General features: G+C 28.4%; 1 protein-coding gene across 3 annotated transcripts in view; it reads left to right on the top strand.

The window, feature by feature from the left end:
• Positions 1–24,735, top strand: part of LOC142318737 (uncharacterized) — a 53,994-nt gene that overhangs the window by 28,127 nt on the left and 1,132 nt on the right. For 2 of the 3 annotated variants that reach the window (XM_075355142.1, XM_075355144.1), the window contains 10 exons: positions 1,932–2,119; positions 4,784–4,872; positions 7,485–7,665; positions 13,226–13,436; positions 16,826–16,987; positions 17,731–17,885; positions 19,255–19,484; positions 20,597–20,750; positions 22,727–22,928; positions 24,491–24,556. In XM_075355142.1, the coding sequence (XP_075211257.1) occupies positions 1,932–2,119; positions 4,784–4,872; positions 7,485–7,665; positions 13,226–13,436; positions 16,826–16,987; positions 17,731–17,885; positions 19,255–19,484; positions 20,597–20,750; positions 22,727–22,928; positions 24,491–24,533 (1,615 nt within the window). In that variant the 3' untranslated portion in view covers positions 24,534–24,556. The remainder of the gene's footprint in view (positions 1–1,931; positions 2,120–4,783; positions 4,873–7,484; positions 7,666–13,225; positions 13,437–16,825; positions 16,988–17,730; positions 17,886–19,254; positions 19,485–20,596; positions 20,751–22,726; positions 22,929–24,490; positions 24,557–24,735) is intronic. The other variant, XM_075355143.1, reaches the window with a different exon arrangement.

The raw sequence follows: 24,735 nt of genomic DNA, 5'->3' as shown, positions 1-24,735 counted from the left end.
TACATGATTATATAACCATTTCATTAACTTATGCTTGAAACTATGAGTTAATTATTTTTTAAGTAAGTTTCGCTCATTTGTATCAAATGCTCTAAAATATGCTCTAATGCTCTAAAGCTCTAAAGCTCTAAAATGCTCTAATTTGAAGTTGTGTTTAGTTGAGGAAATTATTTCACCCATCCCTAAAAATGTTTCCATCTAATTTTAACAAGCTGGAAGATTTATAAACATTCTTAATTTCTTTAAAATAATATCTTTTAGGATTCCACTGGACTTTAACTCAGATGAAACCCAGTTTATGATTTATAGAAAGAAATTGAAAGTTAGTACAGGAAACAGAATAAGCTTTTATATATATATATTTAAATATAATATATTTAAATGATTTTCTGATAAACATTACAAAAAAAAGCTATTACTAAAATCTTAGTTCAACATCAGTTTTTCATTATTAATGTAATGTCATTTTTCATAACCTGTAAAATTTTGTATTTAACAAGAAATGATCAATATGAAGAGATCATTACACAAGATCTGATAAATAGAGGTCACAAGATAGTCTGATAAATTGTGACTCAGCAACATTACATTAAGGAATGGTGTTTACATTATTTAGTTTTATTTTAAATGGAATGTTTTATCACAGAATGATGATGTTCTAGGCGCTGAATGAAAGCTTCTTTGATTGTTTTGGTGTTCAATGGTGGTTTTTGGTTCCACAGATGTCCTTTTAATAGCTGATCCATTGCTTGGAAATTATCTGGAGTAATGGCATGAATTAATGGAAATGGATTGTGAGGATCACAACAAAATTTAAAATGCAAATGAATTTGATGTCGCTTTTACAAATGATTTTTGTTATAAAAAACTTTAATGATTGTGACACTTTTTACATCTTTTACTGTCCTAAGCCAACTAGACATATTTTAAAAAAATTATTTATTTCATCATAATCTGAACATACTATTTCAACACAGCAAAAAAGCAACATCAAAACAAAAAGTAGAAACTTTGAGTGATGAATTCGGTTTTCAAATTAATGTTTAACATTTAATTTGATGTAATATCAGTTTTTTTTTTTTTTTGAAATATTTCATGTTATACTACATCCATTCATTTAAAAAATCTCTAAATACTGAAGTGTACCAAATAAATAACTTATAAATGTAAATTGCAATGTGAATTTTTTCTTTAGCCAAAAAGAATCTACAAATAAACAAATCTTTTATTCTAATGGGTACATAATAGTAGATTATATAGATATCATGTCACAAATGGATAGCAGTCCATAAATAAAAATAAAAAATGGACTGTCTCTGTATTTGTCTGGGTGGATCAAGAGAAACCGTAGTAAAATCTTCAAAGCAGTATCACAAAATTCATAATTAAAAAATTAAAAACAGAGTAATTAAAGTCCATAATAGTAATTTAAAATATAAACACATAAGTGAATACATGAAATGCTAAATATAAAAATCAATAATGAAATTGCAATTCAGAAGATGAATGAAAATTATTTGACCACATAATTTATCTATGTTAATGTAGTAAATAAAAGAATTTAATATAATTCTACACTTCATGTCTAGATCAGGAGTGTGGGTATTTAAAACCATTTTTCAGGTTAATAAAACCTTACTTCTTTCTATCCTGTTCATTTATTGTCTAAATAGGAATCTAAACCATTTTTTTGTTCATTTTTGCATATAGATTATTTAGAAATATATATATATATATATATATATATATATATATATATATATATATATATAGTATGTATGTATGTATGCATGTATATATATATTTTATGTCTAGCATATTTACTTTAAAAGCTTTTGGAAAAACTGAAGTAATATTTCTTTTAATAATTGTAATTGAAATAATATATTGAAAAATTAATGTTATATTTAAGCTGTTTATCTCTATTTTAGATGGAGCTGTGCCCAAAAGTGTTTGGATCAACAATTAGAATACAATTCATTGCCATGTTTATCAGCACAATACCATGTGTGGTCAAAAACCTGTACACTGAGTCACCATAATCGACATACAATGCCGGATGCTTTTACCGTGTCAGCACAGTCCTCTGTTGATTATTTGGAAAATCAATGTATTAAAGGTATGTTATGTTAATTCACCACAGTATGTATTTATAAATACACGCGCACATGCACAGTTTATTTCAAATTTATGAAAATCATATTCATACATTCAACTTTAAAGTAAGATTTATTTTGTTGGATTTACTGTTTAAAATAAAAAAAACTTATTGTTGAATATACACTTAAATTAAATTATCTGTGTAAATCCACACAATTTTAAGACTTAGATTTATAAAATTAATGTCACTTAAGAAACAAATATCTATATGTTTGAATATTTTTCTGTACCACATGACAAATTTATATACTTATTTATTAAATTTCTTTGTGTAGTTGGTTTTAGCTGCAGTGTTATATTTTTTTATTAGATTTATTACATTTTTATATTTATGGTTTTCAAATTGCCTTCATATCTCATTTTTTTCACTAATGCAGTTTTGTTTATGAACACAGTTGAATGAGAAAGGTACAAAAAATAGTAGTCCTCAAAAAAAAAATTGCAAAATAAAAAATAGTTGTGATCACAGAAATGTTTTTTCTGAAGGAATAAATGTTACAAGAGCAAGTCAAAGATTTACACTTTCACCATAAAACACTTACAATGTTCTCATACTGCATTTTGTACATGCATGCTTAGTTTGTATGGCTGCTGTCATGTGTGCGAAATTTGATTTTGATTTTGATCATGTCATTTGCCTTCCATCTCATTACCATGTAAACATCCCCACTCTGCTAACAGTTTGCACCAAGGAGGGACAACAAGCAGTGGTCCAGTTTCTCTGGTCAGAGGGTGTGAAATCACATAAAAGTGTTTTTTGTGGATCAAAAAGTTTAAAGTGGCCAGACAAGTGTGACTCACGAAAAGAGAACAGGACAGTCGTCAACCTCCACCATTAGCAACAAGATTCAGTAAGCTCAAGAGATGGTTTTGGTGAATAGGAGAGTTACCATCAATGAGGTAGCATTTTCTTCAGTCATGGTTCTGCCTATTACACCATCCACAACGAGCTCGGCTTTTGCAAAGTCTGTACATGATGGGTACCAAGACAGCCTGCCCGCTCACAGCTCATCGCTCTGTTAAACCATGAAGTTGAATTTTTGAAATAAATATTTATTACAATTTGTATAAGTGGTAATGTAATATAAAAAAGTAAAATATAATATAAAAAAAATGTATTAAACAATCTTTGCAAATGGCAATTGACACTTCTTTTGTTTAATTAACCCTCCACATAGATGTAATTTAGAATATAATTATGGTAGTACAAACAGTATAATACAAATTGTTTCTGGTGAATTGCTGTACAAATAATAAATTATGGGGGAAATAATTAATAATATAATTAAAGCTATCAATCCAATTTTCTGTAAAGTGTAAAAAAATAGGATCTGTGTAAATAAATGAGGTATACAGTAAATTATACTCTATACAGATATCAAGAACAGGAATGTACAGGTGTGTGCTATTCCATGAATTAAAGAGTATTGTCAACATTTGCCTGATAGATTAACAAAAACTGAAATAAACCTTGGTCAGAGTAGTGTAATAAAATTAATTATAAAAAAAATTAAACTTATTGAAGTTAACATTAACAAAAACAAAATAATTCTAAAGCAATCATGTAAAGAAACTAGATAGATAAAATCAATACGGAAGAATAAAATATAGTGTTAATGAACATTTTGTACATATTAATAATGAATGAATAAATTTTTATTACCCTTGTACAAAATATGACATAAAAAAGAATTGTAGTATATTTAGGAAACATAATACCAGCAAAGGATAACATGTGCGCAGGTATGAGCCATTTTATATAATATTTCTAGAAAGGGAATAAAAATTTAGTTATACTATCTGTATAAATATTAAAAAAGGATGCAAAAAGTTTGAATGTTTTTTAATTAATTTTATTTAAAAACTCATCGGTAAACCAATAATGGTGATACAAAAGAAAATCTTATAATTTTGTTTTTATTCTTTTTGGTACATAAGAAATCATTAGAACAATACAAATTTGACTATAATAGATTTTGAAATCAAAATTGAGGGAAAATTGAATAAAGTTCAATTTTTTTTACAAAAGTGATTTAAAAAATTGCTTTCATTTCCTTAAACAGTGCAGTAATGTAAACAGTGAACTAGGGAATTTAAAAAACCATAATCACTAAAATTCTTTAATTTATTTAATTTTTAAAGTATGAATTAATCTTATTCATGGAAGTGTTAGAATTATCTGGACAGTATTATTTCTAAAAAATAATCCCATTTTGCTGTGGGCATTTAATAAATCGCCCATTTTAAGAATCAGATGTTGAAATGCTGTTAACCTTTGTATGTTGAATGTTTGCATAATCAAGTGTGCACACACACACACACACACACACACACACACACACACACACACACACACACACGCACACACGCACACACACACACGCACACACGCACACACACACACACGCGCACACACACACACACACACACACACACACACACATACACACAAAGTGAGAGAGAGATTAAGTTGTTTGTTATTATTAGTGCATAGTTTTAATTTAAAATTAAATAGTTATTTCAATTGTTAAATGATCATCAAAAGTAGTTAAACATTAATTAAATGACCACACACATAATGTGTATGTGATTTTTTATTCTGTAAAAAATTTACTGTTTTCAGATAAAGGAAAGATATGTTGGCGAGATCCTATATATAACCAGTCTTCACTGCGAGCAGATAAACAGTTTGATGATGTTACACAAGATCAAGTGAGAAGATTTTATATCAGTAATTTTGGTTGGTTGGTTGGTTTTGCATAAATAAGAATATGTCATAAATCAAAGATACTTTAGTACTTCAGAAAAACTTTGAAGTATTCAGAACTGTTTTTTTATGGTTCTGCTATGCTCAAAATCAAAGAGATTTAGCATTTATTCTTATTGCAGGACTTAATTAATTTAATATTACTAATTATGCATAATTTTATTTAATTTTTAATGTACCTGTGGGAATGGTGACATTTATTATTTTGTGACTAAAATAATGATTACAATTTAGTGTCTTTAGGTATCAATCATTAATCAAAGTAAAACATCTTTTTTTTAATTTTGTAAATATTTAATGAATAATGCTTAAGTACATAATTTAATGGTAAAAATAACTATGATGTAATTGCATATTAATACAAATACAATAACTTCTTTTGCTATTATGTTAGTTATTTGGATTATTGAAATTTCCCAAACACTATAATAATCAAATAATGCTGATTTATTAATTACTGCATTTTGGTTCAGTCTTGTAATTGTAATTGCTGAGTGATGTACAAAAATGTTTAAATTCTTTAACAGAAATAATGAAATTTTCATTGAAACTCTTATGGTCACATTCATGAATTTTTGAGTTTCTTTTTTAATTTTTTGTTTTTTGTCAAAATATTATGAAATGTTGTGATGTATAATAATCCCTTTGTTAGTTAATGTTCATGCAAATGTGATCTGCTAATTTAATTATTGATAGAATCAAGGTTTAAATAAATGTGGTCTACCACTGCCATAGTGTTATTCATATACTGAATGCACACTCAGTTTACATTATTATTCACAGAGTTTAACAATGTATTTGCCTGGAAGTATTTGATTTTTAGAGTAGTGACAAGTATGTATCCTATGCTTAGTGAAAAAAAGATTAATTCCTCTAGTGCGAAAAAATTTTATTAATTTCTTTTCTGTTATTCAATGAAAAGATAATTGTATTCATTTAAAATATACTTACTGTGTATTCATAATTAATAGCCTAGAACAAATTTATGTTAAAAATAATGGGCAAAATAAAATTATTTAGCAGGGATAAAATTGTTTTGCTTATGGGGTATTTATTCCATAGTCAGGAAAGATGCTATGATTAAAAATGTCAAAACGTATCATTGTAAAAATAAATCTTAATTGGTAAAAATTTCTCAGAGCTGTCAAATCAAAGATCCTTGGTGCACACTTACAAATGTTTAATGCGATGAATATTTTGTTATTTACAGGAAGCCAAGAATATATACAAAATTGAAATGCATCTCTCTTACTGACCACACAATCTGCTCTAATTAATGAAAAATGATTTATATTTCCATTACCAGAAAAAATAATTTATTTATATATATACATATTAGTACAGTTGACTACTCTGTTATTTGTTGGAGTTGGTTTATTAAAAGTGGCTTTGGTTGTCAGTCTTATATCCTTATACCATGCTCTTTAATTACCTGGATGCTACTCCAGATAATAAAAACCATCAGGTTGTTAGGGATGTAGTTTATCATCTTACTCAGGATCTGCAAATGTTATACTAGACTAATTTTCTGAAAAAAATACAATTCTCAATTACAAAATTAACGAAGTTGAATATTTTAATATATAGTCCATCCATTTCTTTATCATTTGATTTTATAATATCTTGCTATCATATTCTCAATCTCTAATTAATTAATTTGTCTGAAAACCATTAATTTTGTTCTTAAACTAATTCTATACTACATTTCAAAAATCTTATTTTATTTCATTTCGGATGTTTCTATTCATGTTTTGTCACAAAAAATTACTACACATTGAAAAAAAGATAAATGAATTAAAAATTGATCTTGTTCATAATTTATTAGATTTGATAAAAACAAGCTTCTTATCTCTACAAAAAGGATTTGCTTGACTATGCCAGTTACATTACTGACATCTTCAACATTTAACTTAGTATAACTGTATCTTGCTGTTCACATAGAAAAATTATCATATTAAACCTAATTCTAATCTGCATTTTTTAATTAAATTCATCATAGTATAATTTCTGAATTTTTAATACACAAAGATTTTTATTTAAAAATAGTATTTTTTATTTTAAAAAATTACATAGCATTAGTAAGTTACTACATATGTGTTTCATCTGCAGTATGCATTTTTAAATGGTGAAAAAAATTTACAAATTTAGATTTAGTTTAGAAAGTTTAATATCATGAAATTTCAGATGTATTAAGTGAAAAAACAAAAACAAATTCATCAATATTATTTGTACCTAAGGCATACTATTCTGATATATAAACTGTTCTACTTTTTTTGTGGGGAAACATTTCTTGCATTTATCAAATAAGATACATTTTTGTAAATGATTTAATTTTTTCCCTATTTAATTAAATTTTTCTTGTTTTATAATTTGACTTAATTTTATTAATGTTTTTTTGGCATAGGTTTGTATAAAGTTAGTTTAGATATATGTAATTTTTTTATTACTCATAGTTTAACACATTAAAAAAAAATAAGTTCCAAAAAACTTATTAACTATAACTGCTGAAGTATTTCTCAATTAAATAATAATAATCTTTCCTTTATAATGTTACTAGTGTGAGAAGTATTGTGAAGAAGAGAGAAATTTCAATTGTCGAGCCTATACATATCGATGTCCAATTAATAATCAAGGGGGATCTCTTTGCTCATTACATAACGACAAAATTGGAGAAAGTTCAGCATACTTGTTCCCTGTTCCATGTGCAGTTTACAAAGAAGTTATCAACTGCCTTGACTGTAAGTAAAGTAATAGTTTGTTTAAAATTAACTGTTTACATTTATTTACATAATGAAGATAATATAAAATGTCTGAATGAAGAGATAAGTATTTCATGTTAAATATTAATGAAAATATTTAAAAATCATAAATTTAAAATACTTAAATATAGAACAATATTAAATTAATTTAAAATAAAAAAAAAACATGTTTTCTCAATCATTATTGTTACATTAGTGTATACGTTTAAATAATTATAAAAAAAACTTAACAATAAATAAAAATAAGGATATATATATATATAGGTGTGAATAATGGGAATATTGGGGAGAATCATTAATGAAATCTGGCTTGAGTATAGAAGAACCATCACATACAAATAGAGCATGTCGTACTTCCAACAGTAACAACTGCTATAGATTAGAAAAAAATTTGATTATTCAGTACCAACAGTACTGTCTCTGGGGAGGGGGTCAAGCAGATCAAGCTGACCCGGGTACTGGGTTAAGGGGTTGCATAACAGCACCGACTCTTGAAGTGTCAAAACCAATAGGTATTACTTAAATTTTGATACTGAAAAACACAAAAATATACCTACTCCATATAGATTCAAAAAAATGTGTTTTTTCGCCATTTTAAATGTGAATAATATGTAAATATTTTAAAACTTTCTTTCAAAGTTAGTGCTCAAACAGGTAAATCATACAATATTCAATACTGACTATATATTTACAAAATGTGTTTCTCGTTTCTCACTTTCAGTTTATCTTCAATTATATTTCTTCCTAATACTCTATGAATAATTATAGGCACAAACAATTTTTATTCTTCATGTAACAGAGATTTAATTCTAATATTCGATTCAATTATAAATTTTAAACATGTATTGTATATATTACATTGTTTACTTAAAGGTCATTGTGTTGATCTAACCACTGATAAGGAAATTATATACCATGTCTCTCTTTTACTCAATTTTACTATTATCATCATAATTAACATATTTTCCACTATTATTTTGATTTTTATTCTAATTTCAACAATTCAATTTATTTTTCAATCAGAAGTATTTATATTTATTTCTTTTTAGATCTCTTGATAATGAATATCTACAGATATTCCAAACATTGAGAATATGATATTTTAGTAATGACAATGTAACTAATAAGAATTTTTGCCCCACTGATGACTAAAATTAAATCTACATTCATCTTATTCTAAGCACCTCCCTTCAAAGCAATTATCTAAAAATACTTATAATAAAAATACAAATACTCATTAGCATTTGTTCATTAAAACTGCAAACTGCATTCAGTCTGAAGTGTTTTGTTTTGTTTACCTACTAGTCGAGCTTCATGTCCTGTAGTGTGTTTGTGATCTGTAATTTGTTTTCTGAGAATAATATCTGTTTTTTTTAGTTTTATAGAACTTAATATTGAGTGACTATTTTGCAAGTGAGTAATTCCTTGGTGTAGCCTACAGTACAACTGTAGTCTAAACTGTATGGAAAATTTCACACTAGACTTTAATCTAATGTGTCACTTATCAGCATAAAAAGTCTTTCCATAATGTCCAAAAAAACTGCTATCTGACATTCAGAGAAGAAAAAACATTACGGACAATGATGCTGCTCATGAAGCATCTGTGCAAAGTTCCAAAGTTAACAAACTTTTATAAATCAGCCAAATTAATGACTTCTTCTGAAGTGTCTGAAGAAGCAGCTACTAGTGTACTAGTTTGTCTTGATATTTCAACTTCAACTTCTTGTCCAATTTGCGACAGATTTTAAGATTTTCAAAAAACTTATCTAAAATCTCACTATGATTTGAGTAAAACTACAGTAAAATTAGGCCTAGATGATAGTTTTACAGACATCCTACTTGAACTAACAAATCTTTTGTTCAATCAATTTGGTCAGAATGCCTAACTATAAGAGAAAGAGATGAGATTGTCTTGGGGAAGCTTCTACAGTTTTCAAAACATGACAATGAATATCCTTGGTCTGGAGTAGAAAAAAGCCATTTTAAAAATGAATTTTAGTATAGACTGGTGGAAAATGGTGAAAAGTTCAAAAGAAGGTGGCTTGTGTATTCTCAATCTGTTTGTTTGATTGTAATTCCAAATCACATTTAGCAAAAAAAAAAGAAAAAAGAGCGATTCAATAACTGGAAAACCTTTGGCAAATGTGGTTCCATACACAAAATATTACCAGGGCATTTTATTTCTGCCGAAAAATGGATTAAAACTGAGAAAAGGCTCAAACAGAATCAAGCTATTAACCAAGAGATAATTGTTTGATTTAACAATGAGACTAAAAGAATAGTAGCAATTATCATAATATTGGCTGAAAACAACATTTCATTTCAAGGGAGCTCATCAACATTTTTCACAAAAAATGATTGCAACTTCCTCGGTCAAAGAAAGAAGTGAAAGGTCAAAGAAAGTTTTGTAGGCTACATTATAGCAGAAGAGTCAACAGGTGAAGGTATCTCAAACCTTTTTAATCAAGAAATACAGTCCTGCAGGTTTGGACCTAGAAAATTGTCAAGGCCAAGGCACAGCAACACAGGAAACATGGCCAGAATTTGAAAAGGCATTCAAGCTCAGATTTTAGTAGACCATCCACTTGGCTTGTATATGCCTTGAGGCTATCGCAGCCTGAATTTGGTTGCCTGTGATGGAGCAAAAACTTCTGTGAAATCAACCCTGTTGTTTGGTATGTTACAATTTTTACAGCATTACCAAAATGATAGTGTATTGAGTGATCACACTCAGTCTTTAATACTCAAACAAGTTTTTGGTAGAAGGTGGGTAGCAAGGATGAATTCCATACCGTTTGTCTGATACCAATATAGTACTGTTCTAAGGGCACTTGATGGACTGAGTGAAATCACAACTGATTCAACTATCTTATCAGAAGCAAAGTCAAGCAGATGCATGTGGAAGATTTCTCATTCTTGGTGTGCCTACAAGTATGGCATGAAGTTCTCTTTGAGATTAATCTTGTCAGCAATATTCTTCAAAGTCAGTCTGCAGACATTTCTTTGGCATTTAATCAACTAAAAGAATGTGTTGATTTCATTAAGAAATTCAGGGATAGTGGATTGAAAAATTCAATCTCAAAAACTAAAAAGATAGTCACTGAAATTGGGTGAAGTTGTATTTCAACAAAAAGATCCAGAACAAACACAAGACTAAGTAAGTAAGAAAGACTATGAAAGTAAGTATAAGTAAAATAGGAGCCCTGAAGAAAAACACTTTGAAAGACAAGATGGATCAATTTTCAAACCATAAATCGAAGTGGGAATTCTTGTTTGACCTGAAAAAGGAGCACTTAGAGAACAGTGTAAAAATTTACAAGAACATCTTACAGTAAAAGATGTATAAGACATAAATGGGGGTTTATACAATGAACTTCTGCATGTAAATGATATAATAGCAGATATCTCCACTGAAAGCTCTACAAATTATTAAGAAAACCAACCAAAAGAATCTCTTCACCAATCTGTGGATTTCTCTTTATGTCCTTCTAACCATATCAGTTACAGTGGCAAGCTGTGAGCGAAACTTCATTAAGTTAAAATTGATAAAAAGTTACTTATATTCATCAATGACACAAGAAAGATTAATTTCTCTTGCAATGATCTCCAAAGAAAATGGAGAGACAAAGGGTCTCAACATGGAAGAGATCATTGATTGATTCACCAAATCAAAAACACACAGAATCCATACTGAATAAGAAATAAAGGACTTTACATAAACTGTGTTCTTTTATCAATAATAAATTGTAAAGTAGAGTTTATCTTATATTCCACTACTTACAGTAGTTTAATGCAAAAACTTGAAGAAGTTCCAAGAATGTTTGCAAAGGTTGAATGAAATGCAGCTTGTCTTAAAAACCAAATGAAAATTTATTTTTTATAATATTAACTACTTAATACAATATCTCTAACAATGAAAATTATTCCATTTATGAGAATGAATATACCTACTTTAGAATTCTTTTTGTCTACAACTGTTTACACAAATTTTGCAGTAGTTTTAGTGCCTAAGGACTACTTTCAACTAGCTTCATGAGATAAAAATCTTATAATTTAAAAATGTTAAGTAAAATAATATTCAGACATACAAATAGCCTAAATATATAATATTTAGCTCATATACATACAATGATAGATATTTTGTAAATATGTCTTACAGTTTGTTTTAATAAAACATTCAGGGTATTATGAAAATTATATATGTTTTATATTTCATTCCCTTTAGCAACCAAATTTCAATATTTACACTACTTGGTAAATTTGGCAGGGGGCGCACCTCAGGTCTTTGACTTAGCGCCTCAACCTCTATGGGGGTCCTGAGTACCAATAAAGCACAAATTTATAATCAATGTTTTAAAAATCTTTTGCAATTTATTATTTTTTTATTCTTTTAGAATATCACACCAATCTTTCTTTTAATTAACTTTCATGTAATAATTTATTTAATTTAATTTACAGTTAAGTAATCAATTCTTTTCTTTTTCTTTTACTAAGTCAAAATTATTTTTTTCTAGTAAGTGATATAATTTTCCTTTCCTTTAAAATTAATTTACTTTCAATTATATTTGACAGCTTAATATTTCTAAAAGAAAAGAAAAATCCAGACCATTTCTCTTACAATTTTTTAAATAATGTTATAAATAGCAAGTTATAAAATTAATATTTTAGATAAAGCTGTGTACTCTATTCTAAAATTAATTTGATTATACATTTTTTTTATCACTATATCATACCACATTAAACTAATAATAATGTAGCAAGATGAAATATGTAACCCAATTTTTAAAAATTTTAATTAGTCACCTCAATCCTTTTTTATGACATTTTATACAGTTCAATCATATTCACATAGATTTTTTTTTTAAATATAAATCCATATTTAATGTTCATTTGAAATTTATTTAAATGAACATTTATTTTTTTCTATAAACTTTCCTCTATTACTTTTATATATGTATTATTTAATTCAATACACATTTGGAAGTTAACTTTTTTAAACTTTTTTCTCTTCCTTTATAAAGTCAGTCTTATGTAATGCTGCTGGACCCAGCAGGTAGGTGTTAACAACAGTAAATGAAAAATTTGACAATAATGATAATAATGATAAAATATCTGCCCAAGAGTTTCTAAAAATAAGAACTATCAATATCTGTAGTGTCAAAATACTCACAAATTTTTCTTTTATTTCTTTTACCCATTAATGGACATATCAATTAAGAATCCTCTGAAATAATAATCTCATTCTTGATTCAGCATACCATTCAGCATACCATTTTAGTTTTACTTACAAGCAATGTTTTTTGAGGTAAAAAGGTTTTTAAGGTTAAAGTTTGAGATAATATTAAGCAGTGGAGTGTTTGATTTAAAATATTTTACTGCAGTTTGTGTTATTATTTTTTTAATAAAAACATGATAAGGATTGTTTTTATTAAAAAAGATTAAAATTATTTATGTATTAAAATACTGTAATTTATAACTGGTAGTTGTAGAATAAATCCTGATTGTTTTTATAGATGCGAGATGTATTCATTTGTTTTAGTGAATGTTGAATGTGGACAGAATGCTATGATAGCAACATTAAATTCACCTGGATTTACTGGACAGCTGTTTGCTGGTGGTCGTCCAAATAAATGTGGTATTTCTGGAACAGGTAGTAACACCACTCAGCTTATCATACCAGTACCGCCATCAGAAAATGAACAAAATAGATGCAATGTAAAACTTGTGAAGAGTGTTGGAATTTTTAATAGGTTGGAATTTTTTTATTTTATTAATAAATTTAATTTAATTAAAAAGTATTATAAATCTACAAATATTATTTTCAATGATAATTTCATACGTATATAATATAGTATGAAGTTCTGTCAAAAGTGTTTTGTAAGTAATACAATGTTGATGACTTTTCCTTGCTATATTTACAAAACTTTTCACAGGTTCTGTAGAAAATTCAGTTAGAAATTTTTACACAATGGGTTTATTTTAAAGTACATAGAAAAGAAATATCATTAAAAAAGTGAAGGAATGTGTTGAAATTTTCTTGTTACTGTTAGAAAATTTTCTTTCCTCTCCCTACTGCTAATCTTTTTACAAGGAGCAATCCTGTGAAATTTTGTTTAAACCCATAGTGGTAATAGTTATTCTCATACAAGTAAATAAGACTGAAGTGCTCACAAAATTTCCTTCCTGAAGTTGAACTTTTCTCTTGTTGTATCACTAAACCTTCTCATAATTGATGATGTAAACCATTAGCGTTTAAGTCTTTCAAAGGGAAAAAATATTGATCCAGGGCAGCTAAAAGTAAAGTTTTTTACCTAAGCTGACTATGGATAATTTATTCATGATCGCACAATTTTTATTTTTTCTGTAAAAATTAAGCCTTAATGTAGATGAATGCAGAACTTATACTAAGTGAATTTGTTATATTTTAATAACTGTGATTCTATTATGTCTACAATACCACATCACAACTTGAAAGTAATATTATGTATTTACTGACCAGTGACCATGTATTTACTGACCATATTTTATATGTATTTACTGACCATATTTTAGTTGAAGATCAATAATCTTAAACAGTATTATTATAAAACTTCCTTTTTTCCTTTTTTTGGATGATTAAAAATATTTAATTATTCAAAGAATATCCTCACCAATTATAATAACCTCAATAATTATTAATGCTAATATTAATATTAATGCTTATTAATGCTAATTATTAATGCTGGGAATATGAAATGGAAAATTTTTGCATATGAAAAATGCCATGCCTTTTTATCGCTCAATATCTTCTTTATCTGATGTAGGATATGATCCCCAGGATCAAATTGGAAAAGCAAACATTACTGAAGCAAAGGGGTTAAATAAGATAATGCATTGATGTCTAGTGTTCACTCCTAAGAAACTCACCTATCATGGGAAAAAAAAAGTTTAAAAAATCAATAACTGAATGATGCTAATGGTTGATAGAGTAGATCTTGCTAACTGTGAGACAACCCATAGGTATGGTAAACCTAATTTGGAATTTAAACTAGAAATTGTAAAAAAATATTTTAAAAGATATTGCTTAAAATTACTACATCTCTGTTATCTATGTTGTAACAAGCTCAATGCCTGACATAGATTATCTGAGAACAACACTACCTAACAGTCATAAAAAAACAAACCCAAAACAATGTGCAATTTTTACCCAAATTACAAAGATTATACAAAGATAATGCAATAACAATGATTATACAAATCATACTCTGGCAAAATAGGAATCTGCATTTCATCTTGCTTCAGAGTATGAGGTGTGGCTCGAAATAATGAGACTAATGCTGTAAAATATTTTATTTTAAATTTATGAATATTTAGTTATTATCCCCTTCAATTTACACCCTTCCTTTATCCCTGCAACACACTATGCAAATTTTCCATTTTTCAAAACAGTGCTGGAAGTCTTCTTCTGTGAGCTCTTTCACGTGCCACTTTTTCTTTCACAGCTTCAACGGTCTGAAATCTTGTTCCTTTTAAAGCAGATTTGACCTTTGAGAATAGATAAAAGTCATATGGTGTCAGAACAGGCAAATAAGGCGGATGGTCAAACACTGGGATGTTATAGTTGGCTAGAAACATCTTGACCGACAATACAGTGTGGAGTTGAATTAGAAACTCTTACACGGTGTGGACGTGCTTACAGTTTGCACTTCAACTTTTGTATTTATAGACAGTTTTTTCAGAATTTATATTATTTTTGCAATTGGAACTTGTGGTTTAAATTTTTGTGGATGTGTTTCGTGATTTTTCGATGATGGACTAATTTTTTATTATGATTTTTATGAATTCGATGTTATTGCTTATGGTAATAAGGTCTATAATTGATCAATTTCTTGCTCTCCAAGTCAGGACAAGAAGACAGTGCTGCAAACAAGGACTTTGAAAGTTTTTCACAGTTTACTGCCAAGTAAAATATTTTAAGTGTTTAGACTGTATTATAAGGGAAAACACCTTTGCCCCATATCTCCTTCCCTGTCCATCCTAGATCCAAACCTCCCGGTTTTAGCTGAACTGGGTCCTCTCCAACTCCCTGAACCCCCTGCCCTAAATTTTTTGACTCCTTTTTTGGGGAAATACATTTTAGAACACAAATGTTTTTTGGACCCCCAATTTTTTTATCCCCTTTTTGAATTTATACATTTTACTTCTCCCAAGCCCCATTCCCCCTTTTTATTGAACCCTAAATCCTATCATATGGGGTATCAAAATAAGTGTAATCGAGCGTAGTACATGTTGATGGCAGTTACATTTTTTTAAATTCATCTGTGGCAACGAGGAGAGAAAAACGCAATGGAGAAATATGAACCATCCACTGCAACTTCAACCGGGACTAACGTACCAAAAATATCCATAAAAGAAAAAGGTAGGAAGAGGGTCAAACAGTAGTCAATGTTAGAGGAAGACATTCCACCTAGTAACCTAAAGGAGTTGAAAAATCGGTTGGGCATTGCGCTGCACATACTCACACAGAATCATGGTACGGTTTAAGCGGCTTTATTAATACACATGAGAGAGAATTCCAATCTTCTTAGCAGGCTGCTGGCATTGTTGGAAATTTCAGCTCCATTAAATTTAAAACACAGGCGACTCAGACAGACGAACCATGTACAATCAATATGAAAAAGAAAAATTAATAGATGAAGAACTGATTGGGTTCGCAACAAAGAAGTGGCCAACTGACCTGTCAATATATATGTAAAACAGGTGACCAGTGCTGAGGGCTGAGAGCGATATCTGCCAATTTAGAAACATAGAACGTCGGCAGGGTTCTACGGCTGCACAGATCCTAGAGATTATGTTGGTTGATATAATAAATGAAGAATCAATAATAACGGGGAGAAACGAGGACAAATCTGTTCAAGAAAAATTAATATAACCAATCAGCTTGATTTTTTTTTTTTTTTTGGCTAGTATTAAGTTTTATGTCACAAAGTATAATTTTTGGTAAGTTATACATTAATTATTTTTTAAATTACTTGTAATTGTAGTTTGTATATTTACCACATATTTTTGTTTATCATTCTAAATTTTAATTAGTGTTGATGATACCTTTGATTTATGACTTATATATTACAAATAATTTGTTATGTATTTAAATATGCAGGACTCAAGCTTCAGCTGTTGTAGTTGTTCAACACCATAAGGTCATCCAAACAATTAATGATAGAGTGGTACGAGTCAGCTGTGTGTTATCTGATTCAAGATATCCAACTTTTAGTAACAATATTACCTTGAATGCTACATTTGGAGTCAGTGAGCCTAGGTAGTGAGTTTCATTTTAAAATCATCAGTATATTTAGTTTTTTAAGTTATTTAACAAGTAGATATTATTCTTCATTAATTTCTTTTCTATAATTTTATAATACTTTAATTCCCTTGGCAGGTCTGACTATTCAATTTTATATTCTATTAACTAATACAATTTGTAGTGTTTTACTATCATCCATTGTGAGTACCTCTAGACTTTTATAGAATTACCTTTCTGGTTTTTTTATCCTCCATTTTTTTTTTTTTTTATTTTTTATTTTGTGGTATGTGACAGATGCTTAACAAATTGAACTATTCTCATTCAATAGACCTTCTGCCACATGTTTTATTCAATAATATCTTACTAAGCATTTACTTTAAATGAGATGTTACACTGATTATGTGATAATTTTCACATTCATCTTTTCCTTACTTTTCTTCATTAAAACTTTACTTTCTGAACTAAATTTCACATAGGGGAGACCAATTTTGTAACAAAGGTAAATAATTCCTATTTCTTTAGATACTATTTATTTCATTTAAGACATAGCTAAAATTTACTTATCTTTATAGTCTTTTTCAGGTCATTTAAATGCTTTAATGATGGGCTGTATTTTTTGTTCTCATTATGCAAAAATTTATTATAATTTTATGAAAATATATTTTATTACACATTTCTTTTAGTTATTAAAGGTTTATTATTAGTATTGAAGATTTTTATGTTAAAGAAGTTTCAAGCTAGTTTACTAATTTTTTTTTTAGTGTACAGAATGTTATAACTGGAAATGGAAGTAACTTGCTGGAACCTGCAACTGCAAGACTAGTAGTCTTAGATTTGTCTAATGGTGGTCAAGTTGCCACTGAGACACAACTTGGAGAAGAGTTACAACTGAGAATTGATGTTGATCCACCTTACAGTAAGAACAGATTTATTTAACTTGATTTTTGTAAGAATAGTATTTTAGTATGATGTATTTTTAATTTTCATTGCTGGTTTCATAAGTTAACTGCTTCATAATTTAAGTATATCAACATTAAAAAATTATTCTCTTTTCTTCAGTCATCTTTTCATGATGTCTACATGATTTGCTGGAACTAGATCTATTGTATCTTCCAAAACTGTATGAGTGACCTAAAATAAATTGGTATATTTTAATACTGCTTAAAACCTTTACTCATTACTTAAGCACTGATAGATCTACACTCTGAATTGTTATATCATGGAAAGTTTTATTTTGACATTACTTGAACAGTATATCAATTCAGTTTCTTTGTTTCTTAAATTTGGACATGCGCGTTTTGTTCATTTCATCTGGAATATTTACTGTATTACTAAATTTATGCACTACATAGATCATCTACTAGTCCCTTCCTCCCAAATATGCTTGTATTAACGAATCATACCGTGCTTGTGTTATAATATAGTATAAACAAATCATTTTTCATTCATGATGTATAAAGTATTATTAGTATATAACAATTAACTATTTGGTGTATTAGTACAGATCAGGTTCAATTGCTGTCAGGCATTTTTTCCCTATCATTTCATCTATCTTATGTTCCCCAACAAAATTTATGAGATATGAGAAAAATAAATAAATAAAAAGAAAAATTAAGCTTTACATTTGTAAATCCAAATTTATTTTTCTGTAGTCTGTATTTGAATTTTGTATGTTCACTTAGAACTCTGTACACGTGTAGAAAAAATTTTTTGTTTTGCCTGGCTGAATATTTAAGTTTACTAGTTGTTTATACTATTTAGGACATTGTTATAAAATATCAAAATTATCAGGAAAGATAGATAAGTATATAAAATGCTCTCTAATTTATTAATATTCATTAAAGTCAGAAAATGACAAGACTGCTCTCTTTCTATCCTTGTTTTGTTTTACATAAACAAGACTACACAACTTAATCAAGCCTGATCTCAGAATATTTTTCATCGTAGAAGCATGCATGTTTGAAGTGGGGCATCTTTCTTTCATCTGATTTTATGGGTGAACATAATTAAACGCTGTTTCTATATAAATAAGAGCTTCTACTGGAAACAACTTCTAGCTCTGAAAGTCTCACTATAGATATACACTATTAATTTTTTTCTCGCAAAAAGAAATCACAAGAGATTTGGTGGTTTAGTGGTAAAGTTTCCATGACATAGTTTTCTTTATACAGACTATCCTACATATCGAGTAAATATTAAGAATACGACTGGTCAATTTTTTGTTGTACTGAATCTCTTCTTAATTGCTATTGAAATTAAAGATCTAATCTATTTTTTTATCTTAGATGTATCAATGATCCGCGCAGGACATCTTGTAGCAAGCTCAGGAACTGGGCAAGATTCAATTCTACTATTGGATTTGCGAGGCTGTCCACCAGATCCATCAATATTTCCAGCGCTTGTACCTGCTGGTGATCATTCACTTACCGCAACATTTAAAGCTTTTCGTTTTCCAGCCTCCCCAATACTGCGATTTAGTCTTGTTCTAACATTCTGTGAAACCACATGCCAACCAGTAAGTATTTCAAATAAATCGCTATATGTAATGGTAGGTTGAATGTAGTATTTAAAAACACATTGTAGTGCAGTATACAAATGCATATTGTTGTGAAGTTTTTGAAAAATATGACTAGGTTAGAGAACTGAAATAGGGACTGGACTTTCATAATTCTGTATTAAGAGTTTAAACTAGTTATTATGAACATACTTTTTAAAAATCATAAAAGAAGAAGATATACATAGACGAGACAAGAATATATGGGAGGGTATTGCATTATGTGCTGGTTAGGGAGGATTTATGAAATCAAATTATGGTTGATAAAACGAATCCAGAAGAAATTGATTCTGATCACAATTCTGCAATGATGAAATTTAGATTAAATATTATAAAACTAATGAAAAAAATTGAGAACAAACAGATAGTGTATAGGCAAACAAAAGAAGAACAATATAAAATTAGAATTTGAAAAACTCAGTCTTAGAAGTAAATAATATAAAATGAGTTACAGATGAAAAAAAAGAAATAGATAAATTTAAAATAGGGAATAATCAAGGCAGTAGAGGAAATTTTAGGTGGAAATTTGCTGAAAAACAACAGACTCTTTGATTCACATTAAATGAGTTTATCAAGATCTGGAAGTATGAATATCAAGTCTTTCATACCTGAAGAGAAGCATATACAGACACACACTTACATTTTGTTCTGTATCTGTCAAAAGATAAAAGAATGAAAAATGCAATAAAGGATTCAAATAACTAATAATCTTTTTGTGTCACAATTACATATAAAAGTTAGCAGTTATAAAAATATAAATGTTTCTTTTCTTAAATTAGATGTGAAGAAAATTTATTGATGTATTTGCATAAACTTTTTGTTGGATAAAGTTTGTGAAATGAGATTTATGAAACAATGAAAATCCATCAGTATTTTAAAACAAACACCTGAAAATATGCAATCAAAAGATCTTCACAAGTTTTATCCAGGTTGTTCTCTGTGGTACCTGGTTATATATTTATATATTTTATGTAAGTACTGTTAAAGTAGCTTTTTCATTTTGGTAGGTAATTTGATTTTTTTTAAGTAGATACAGATTTTCAGTGCTTCATATCTTGTTACATCTTTTGCAGACTGATTGTGGTAACGGGGTTACATCTTATGGAAGAAAAAAACGTCAAGCAGATATTTTACAAGAAATGCCGCTTCAGTTAGCAATTATTGTGAGAGAACCAAAGATTGTAGCAGAGAACAGAACTTCAAATCTTGAAAATTCACATTTTAATGGTGGGTTAACTTGGCTAAAAAGTATTAATACATTTTATAAAAATTAACTCAGCATTTTCTGAGAATTACATTTTTTTTAATAGATAAATGTATAAAATTAAATACGTATAAGATTAATTATAACTTATAATTCTAATGTATTAAGAAATTTACCTGTACAGGTTAAAGGGATTAGGAATGCAATTTTCTAATCTTCACTACTATAGTTCAACTTTAGTAACTGAACTGTATATTAACTACAAAAATAAAACAGCAGAATAAGTAAATAAATATTTTCTAAGAATTTTCCAAGTTCATGACACACAATTACTAGCTGTAACTTTGAAATTATCTCACGTTACCTACAGTAATTATGCCATGAAACCTACCATATGCTACCTTGATGGTGTAGGTGAAGGGTATTTTTAAGATTCTACTTTTTCAAACATACCTTACTCACAACTCATTTATATTCTTTTTTTTGTTTTACTACATTATTAAAAAGACAAAGAAAGTAAAATTGTTATCAGCCTGTAAAATAAGCATATTGTTTGTGACATGATGTATGAATTTTGTTTTAATTAAGTTAAACAACTTTTAACCAGAATAAATTTTAATTTTCCAACTCCACTCAAAACATATTGAATTTCTTATTTTTCAGTTCAAGATATATTTCATGAGATGAAAATTGAATTATAACAAACTGCAGTTAATATCTAGAATTATCCCTTACTTTATCTCATTGTAACTTTTTATTATTATTAAGGATCAATTTAATTAGTCTATTATTCAAGAATCTTCGATGGAATTGTTTGGGCCTTGCAGTCCTCCGAGTACTTTTTCATACATTCGGATTTTTGTTGAAAATGTTCATGTTTTGAGTTTTTTCTTGAGTGAGTGACGCAAGTGTTTTTGTTCTTGATTTTTTCATTTAATTTTACCTTATCTGTGGTGTCTTCTGGTGAAAGGCCAATTTCCTTCAGATCCTTTCTTATTTCTCTGATCCATCTGTATTTTTCTTTATGTAGTTCAAGTCAAAATTGTACTATATTAGCTGTTTCAGAAGTCTTGAATCTTTTAACCTCATGACACGTCCAAAGATTCCTAGTCTCCTCTTACGCATGGTATCAGTGATGGGTTCTAACTCTTTGTACACGACTTTGTTGGGCACAATCCACCACTGTCTGTCTTTATGGTGCTTTTTGTTGGTGTAGGTACTTCCAATTCTTTTTTCAATTTTTCTGGAGTCTGTGTTTGATTGTTCATTCAGATGGAAGAGTTTTTCTGCTGCATTAGTGACTTCTTGATTTCTAACTGTGTTGTAGTGTCTTATTTTGTGTTTATTGATAGGCATTTTTTATTGTAAGTGTACAATAAAAAAGATTCTTCTTCTTTGGATCAAGGTTTTTTTTGTTTAGGTTGTTTGTTATTATTTCTCCAAGGTATTTAAATTTGGTTACTATTTTGATTTTTATTACCGTTTATGTTTACTTTTTTTAATCTTGTTGGTTTTTGGGAATAATTTTTATTTTTTAGAATGATATTTTGAAGCCAATTTTATTCACAATGTTTTGAAGTTCTAATGTCTGTGATTTAGCATCATCGATGTCATTTGCTAGTAGTGTCAAGTTGTCGATGAAACCAAAACTGTTCTGATTTTTCAGCCTATTTCTACTTTTGGAAGGCATTTTTTGTGCCATTCCCGCATTATCATTTCTAGAATGCAGTTGAATAATAGCGGTGAGAGCCCATCGCCTTGATGCAGTCCTGTTTTGATAGTATATAACTTTTTATATATTAAATAAATCATTATTCATTTAAAATATTAAAATATCATTGCTTCATATTTCTCTTTGCCCTTCAGTCATCTCTCATTGTCGTGTACAATCTTTTTTTCTTTCTTTTTTGAATTAATCCTCCTTTAGCAATATGATTTTTCTGTACCTTTCCACAATTAAATTTAAGATTATTACTCAATTGAATAATTTTTTCTTTAGGTAATGACAATTTATTATGTGCTACCTACACTAGCGCCATTGGTGTGGCAATTGCATTCATTATAGGACAAACTTTCTTGCTTATTTTATGCTGCTGTGGATTATCACGAAAAGAAAGACAGAGTGATCAAATTAGTTTACAAAGTGATTTCAATCCAAGACATATTTCATGGGCTGATCAACTGAACTCCAACAAATTACAGTGAGTATCTACATACATTATATCCTTTTCCTTGTATTTTTGTAAAAATTTGTGTTTGTTTTGAACTTTGTTATGTTTTATGAGATTTTTATTTTCAGTTCATATAGTTAGTAAAACTGAATGAAACTAATATAGAGTATCACCAAAATACCATATTTTATACTACTACTACATCTACAATGAAATGAAATATAAGTTTGTATTGAATGAAAATATAGAAAATATTGCATCCACTGGAAGTTTCGTTATCAAAAAGTAGTGTATTAATTATCTTTTGAGTGATTTTTAAATTCTTTGAACAATATGACAACACATAATAACATTTTAAGATTATTATACATTAAATGACTCACTTTCAAAGTAATGGAACTTTCTTCCATTACTTTTTTGCAGTTATCAGCTTCTTCCTCAGTGGAATATCTTCTAGTACTGTTGCCAACTATTCCCATCTTAAAAAGAACAGATGAAAAATATTATTTGATATCTAAACATTTTTAGAAGGGCATGTTGGTTATCATAGATTCCATTGAGGATGAGCCAATAATTAGTTTTGAAAAGCCTTTAGAAGAAAACATTTCATTAATTTGAAAATTAATATTTAATAATCTTAGACTGATTTTTTAAATAGTGTTTTTTCATATGGATATTGACTTATCCATTGATTTACAGGCATACAAATCTTTATTCTTTTTAAAACTAAAGTTTTATACACTAAAGGTTTTATTAGGAAGAAATGTCAATACTTCAGGAAGTGTTTCTAGAACTAAAACTAATTCATATTTATGATTATTTTTTTGGAAAACATTTGCAGACAAAGATTTTGTTTTGATTTTTTGATCTCAGTTGTTGTTCTGCTAGCGCTGTATGAAATTTCATTGCTGTGCTGACATAGTGAGTTGGCATGTGCTTATAATAAACAATAAAACTGAAAATGCCACCAGCTGAGAGGTACAACTGGTCATATGGTTTTGAATATGCAAGGTCCTGTGGAAATTCATCAAATTGTCATGTAAAGTGACAGTGTAATAAGTGGTGTTTTGACTCATGGAGTGTGTTTGCTTCATGACAATTCACACCCACGTGATGCAAAAAACTTGTAACTTCTCAACGGTTTGGACAGGATGTTTTTGAACATCTACTGTGCAGTCCAGGTCTTACTCCAAGCGATTTTCACCTGCTTACAAAATTGAAGGAATTTCTTGGCAGGAACCAATATGAAAGTCACAACGTCAAGACAGTTTTTGTAAAGGGCTTAATAGAGGGCTTAATGTAAAGGGACTGGTGACAGACTTTTTGATGACTGCATACAAAAACTACTATCATGATTTGACAAATACTTGAATTTAGAAGGTGATTTATGTGGAAAAATAACTTAAAATATGTAAATGATGATTTATATATTAATACTTAAAATAAATACAATAAATTTGTTATAAAGCAAAAACACTTTTTAATTCCTGGACAACCGTCATAGTAATACTTTTCAGTTTCTACCACCTATTTATGTGCAGGCCAAAATTTTGTACATTAAGATTTATTTTTTCCTTGTTTTTTTTTTTCAGTCCCCCATTTGGAAGGTCAAAGGTTGCTACTGTTAGTAGCTGATGTTCAGCTGAATTAAACTCAGTGTAAGTTATTACATATGTTTATTGTACTCATTTAGTAGAACGTTTTATTGTATTAAAATTTCTTTTTTATCATTGTAAGAATATTATTTAGGCAAAATTCTTCAGTAAAGTCTGAAGTAGTTTGTAACATAAAGTCAGCATAGTCAGCTAATTTCAGCCTTTTATAACACCTAGAATAT

The sequence above is a fragment of the Lycorma delicatula genome, chromosome 2, assembly GCF_047948215.1.
Source record: "Lycorma delicatula isolate Av1 chromosome 2, ASM4794821v1, whole genome shotgun sequence".
NCBI lineage: Eukaryota > Metazoa > Arthropoda > Insecta > Hemiptera > Fulgoridae > Lycorma > Lycorma delicatula.
Note: the sequence above shows the minus strand (reverse complement) of the source record. Positions and strands in the feature narration are given on the sequence as shown.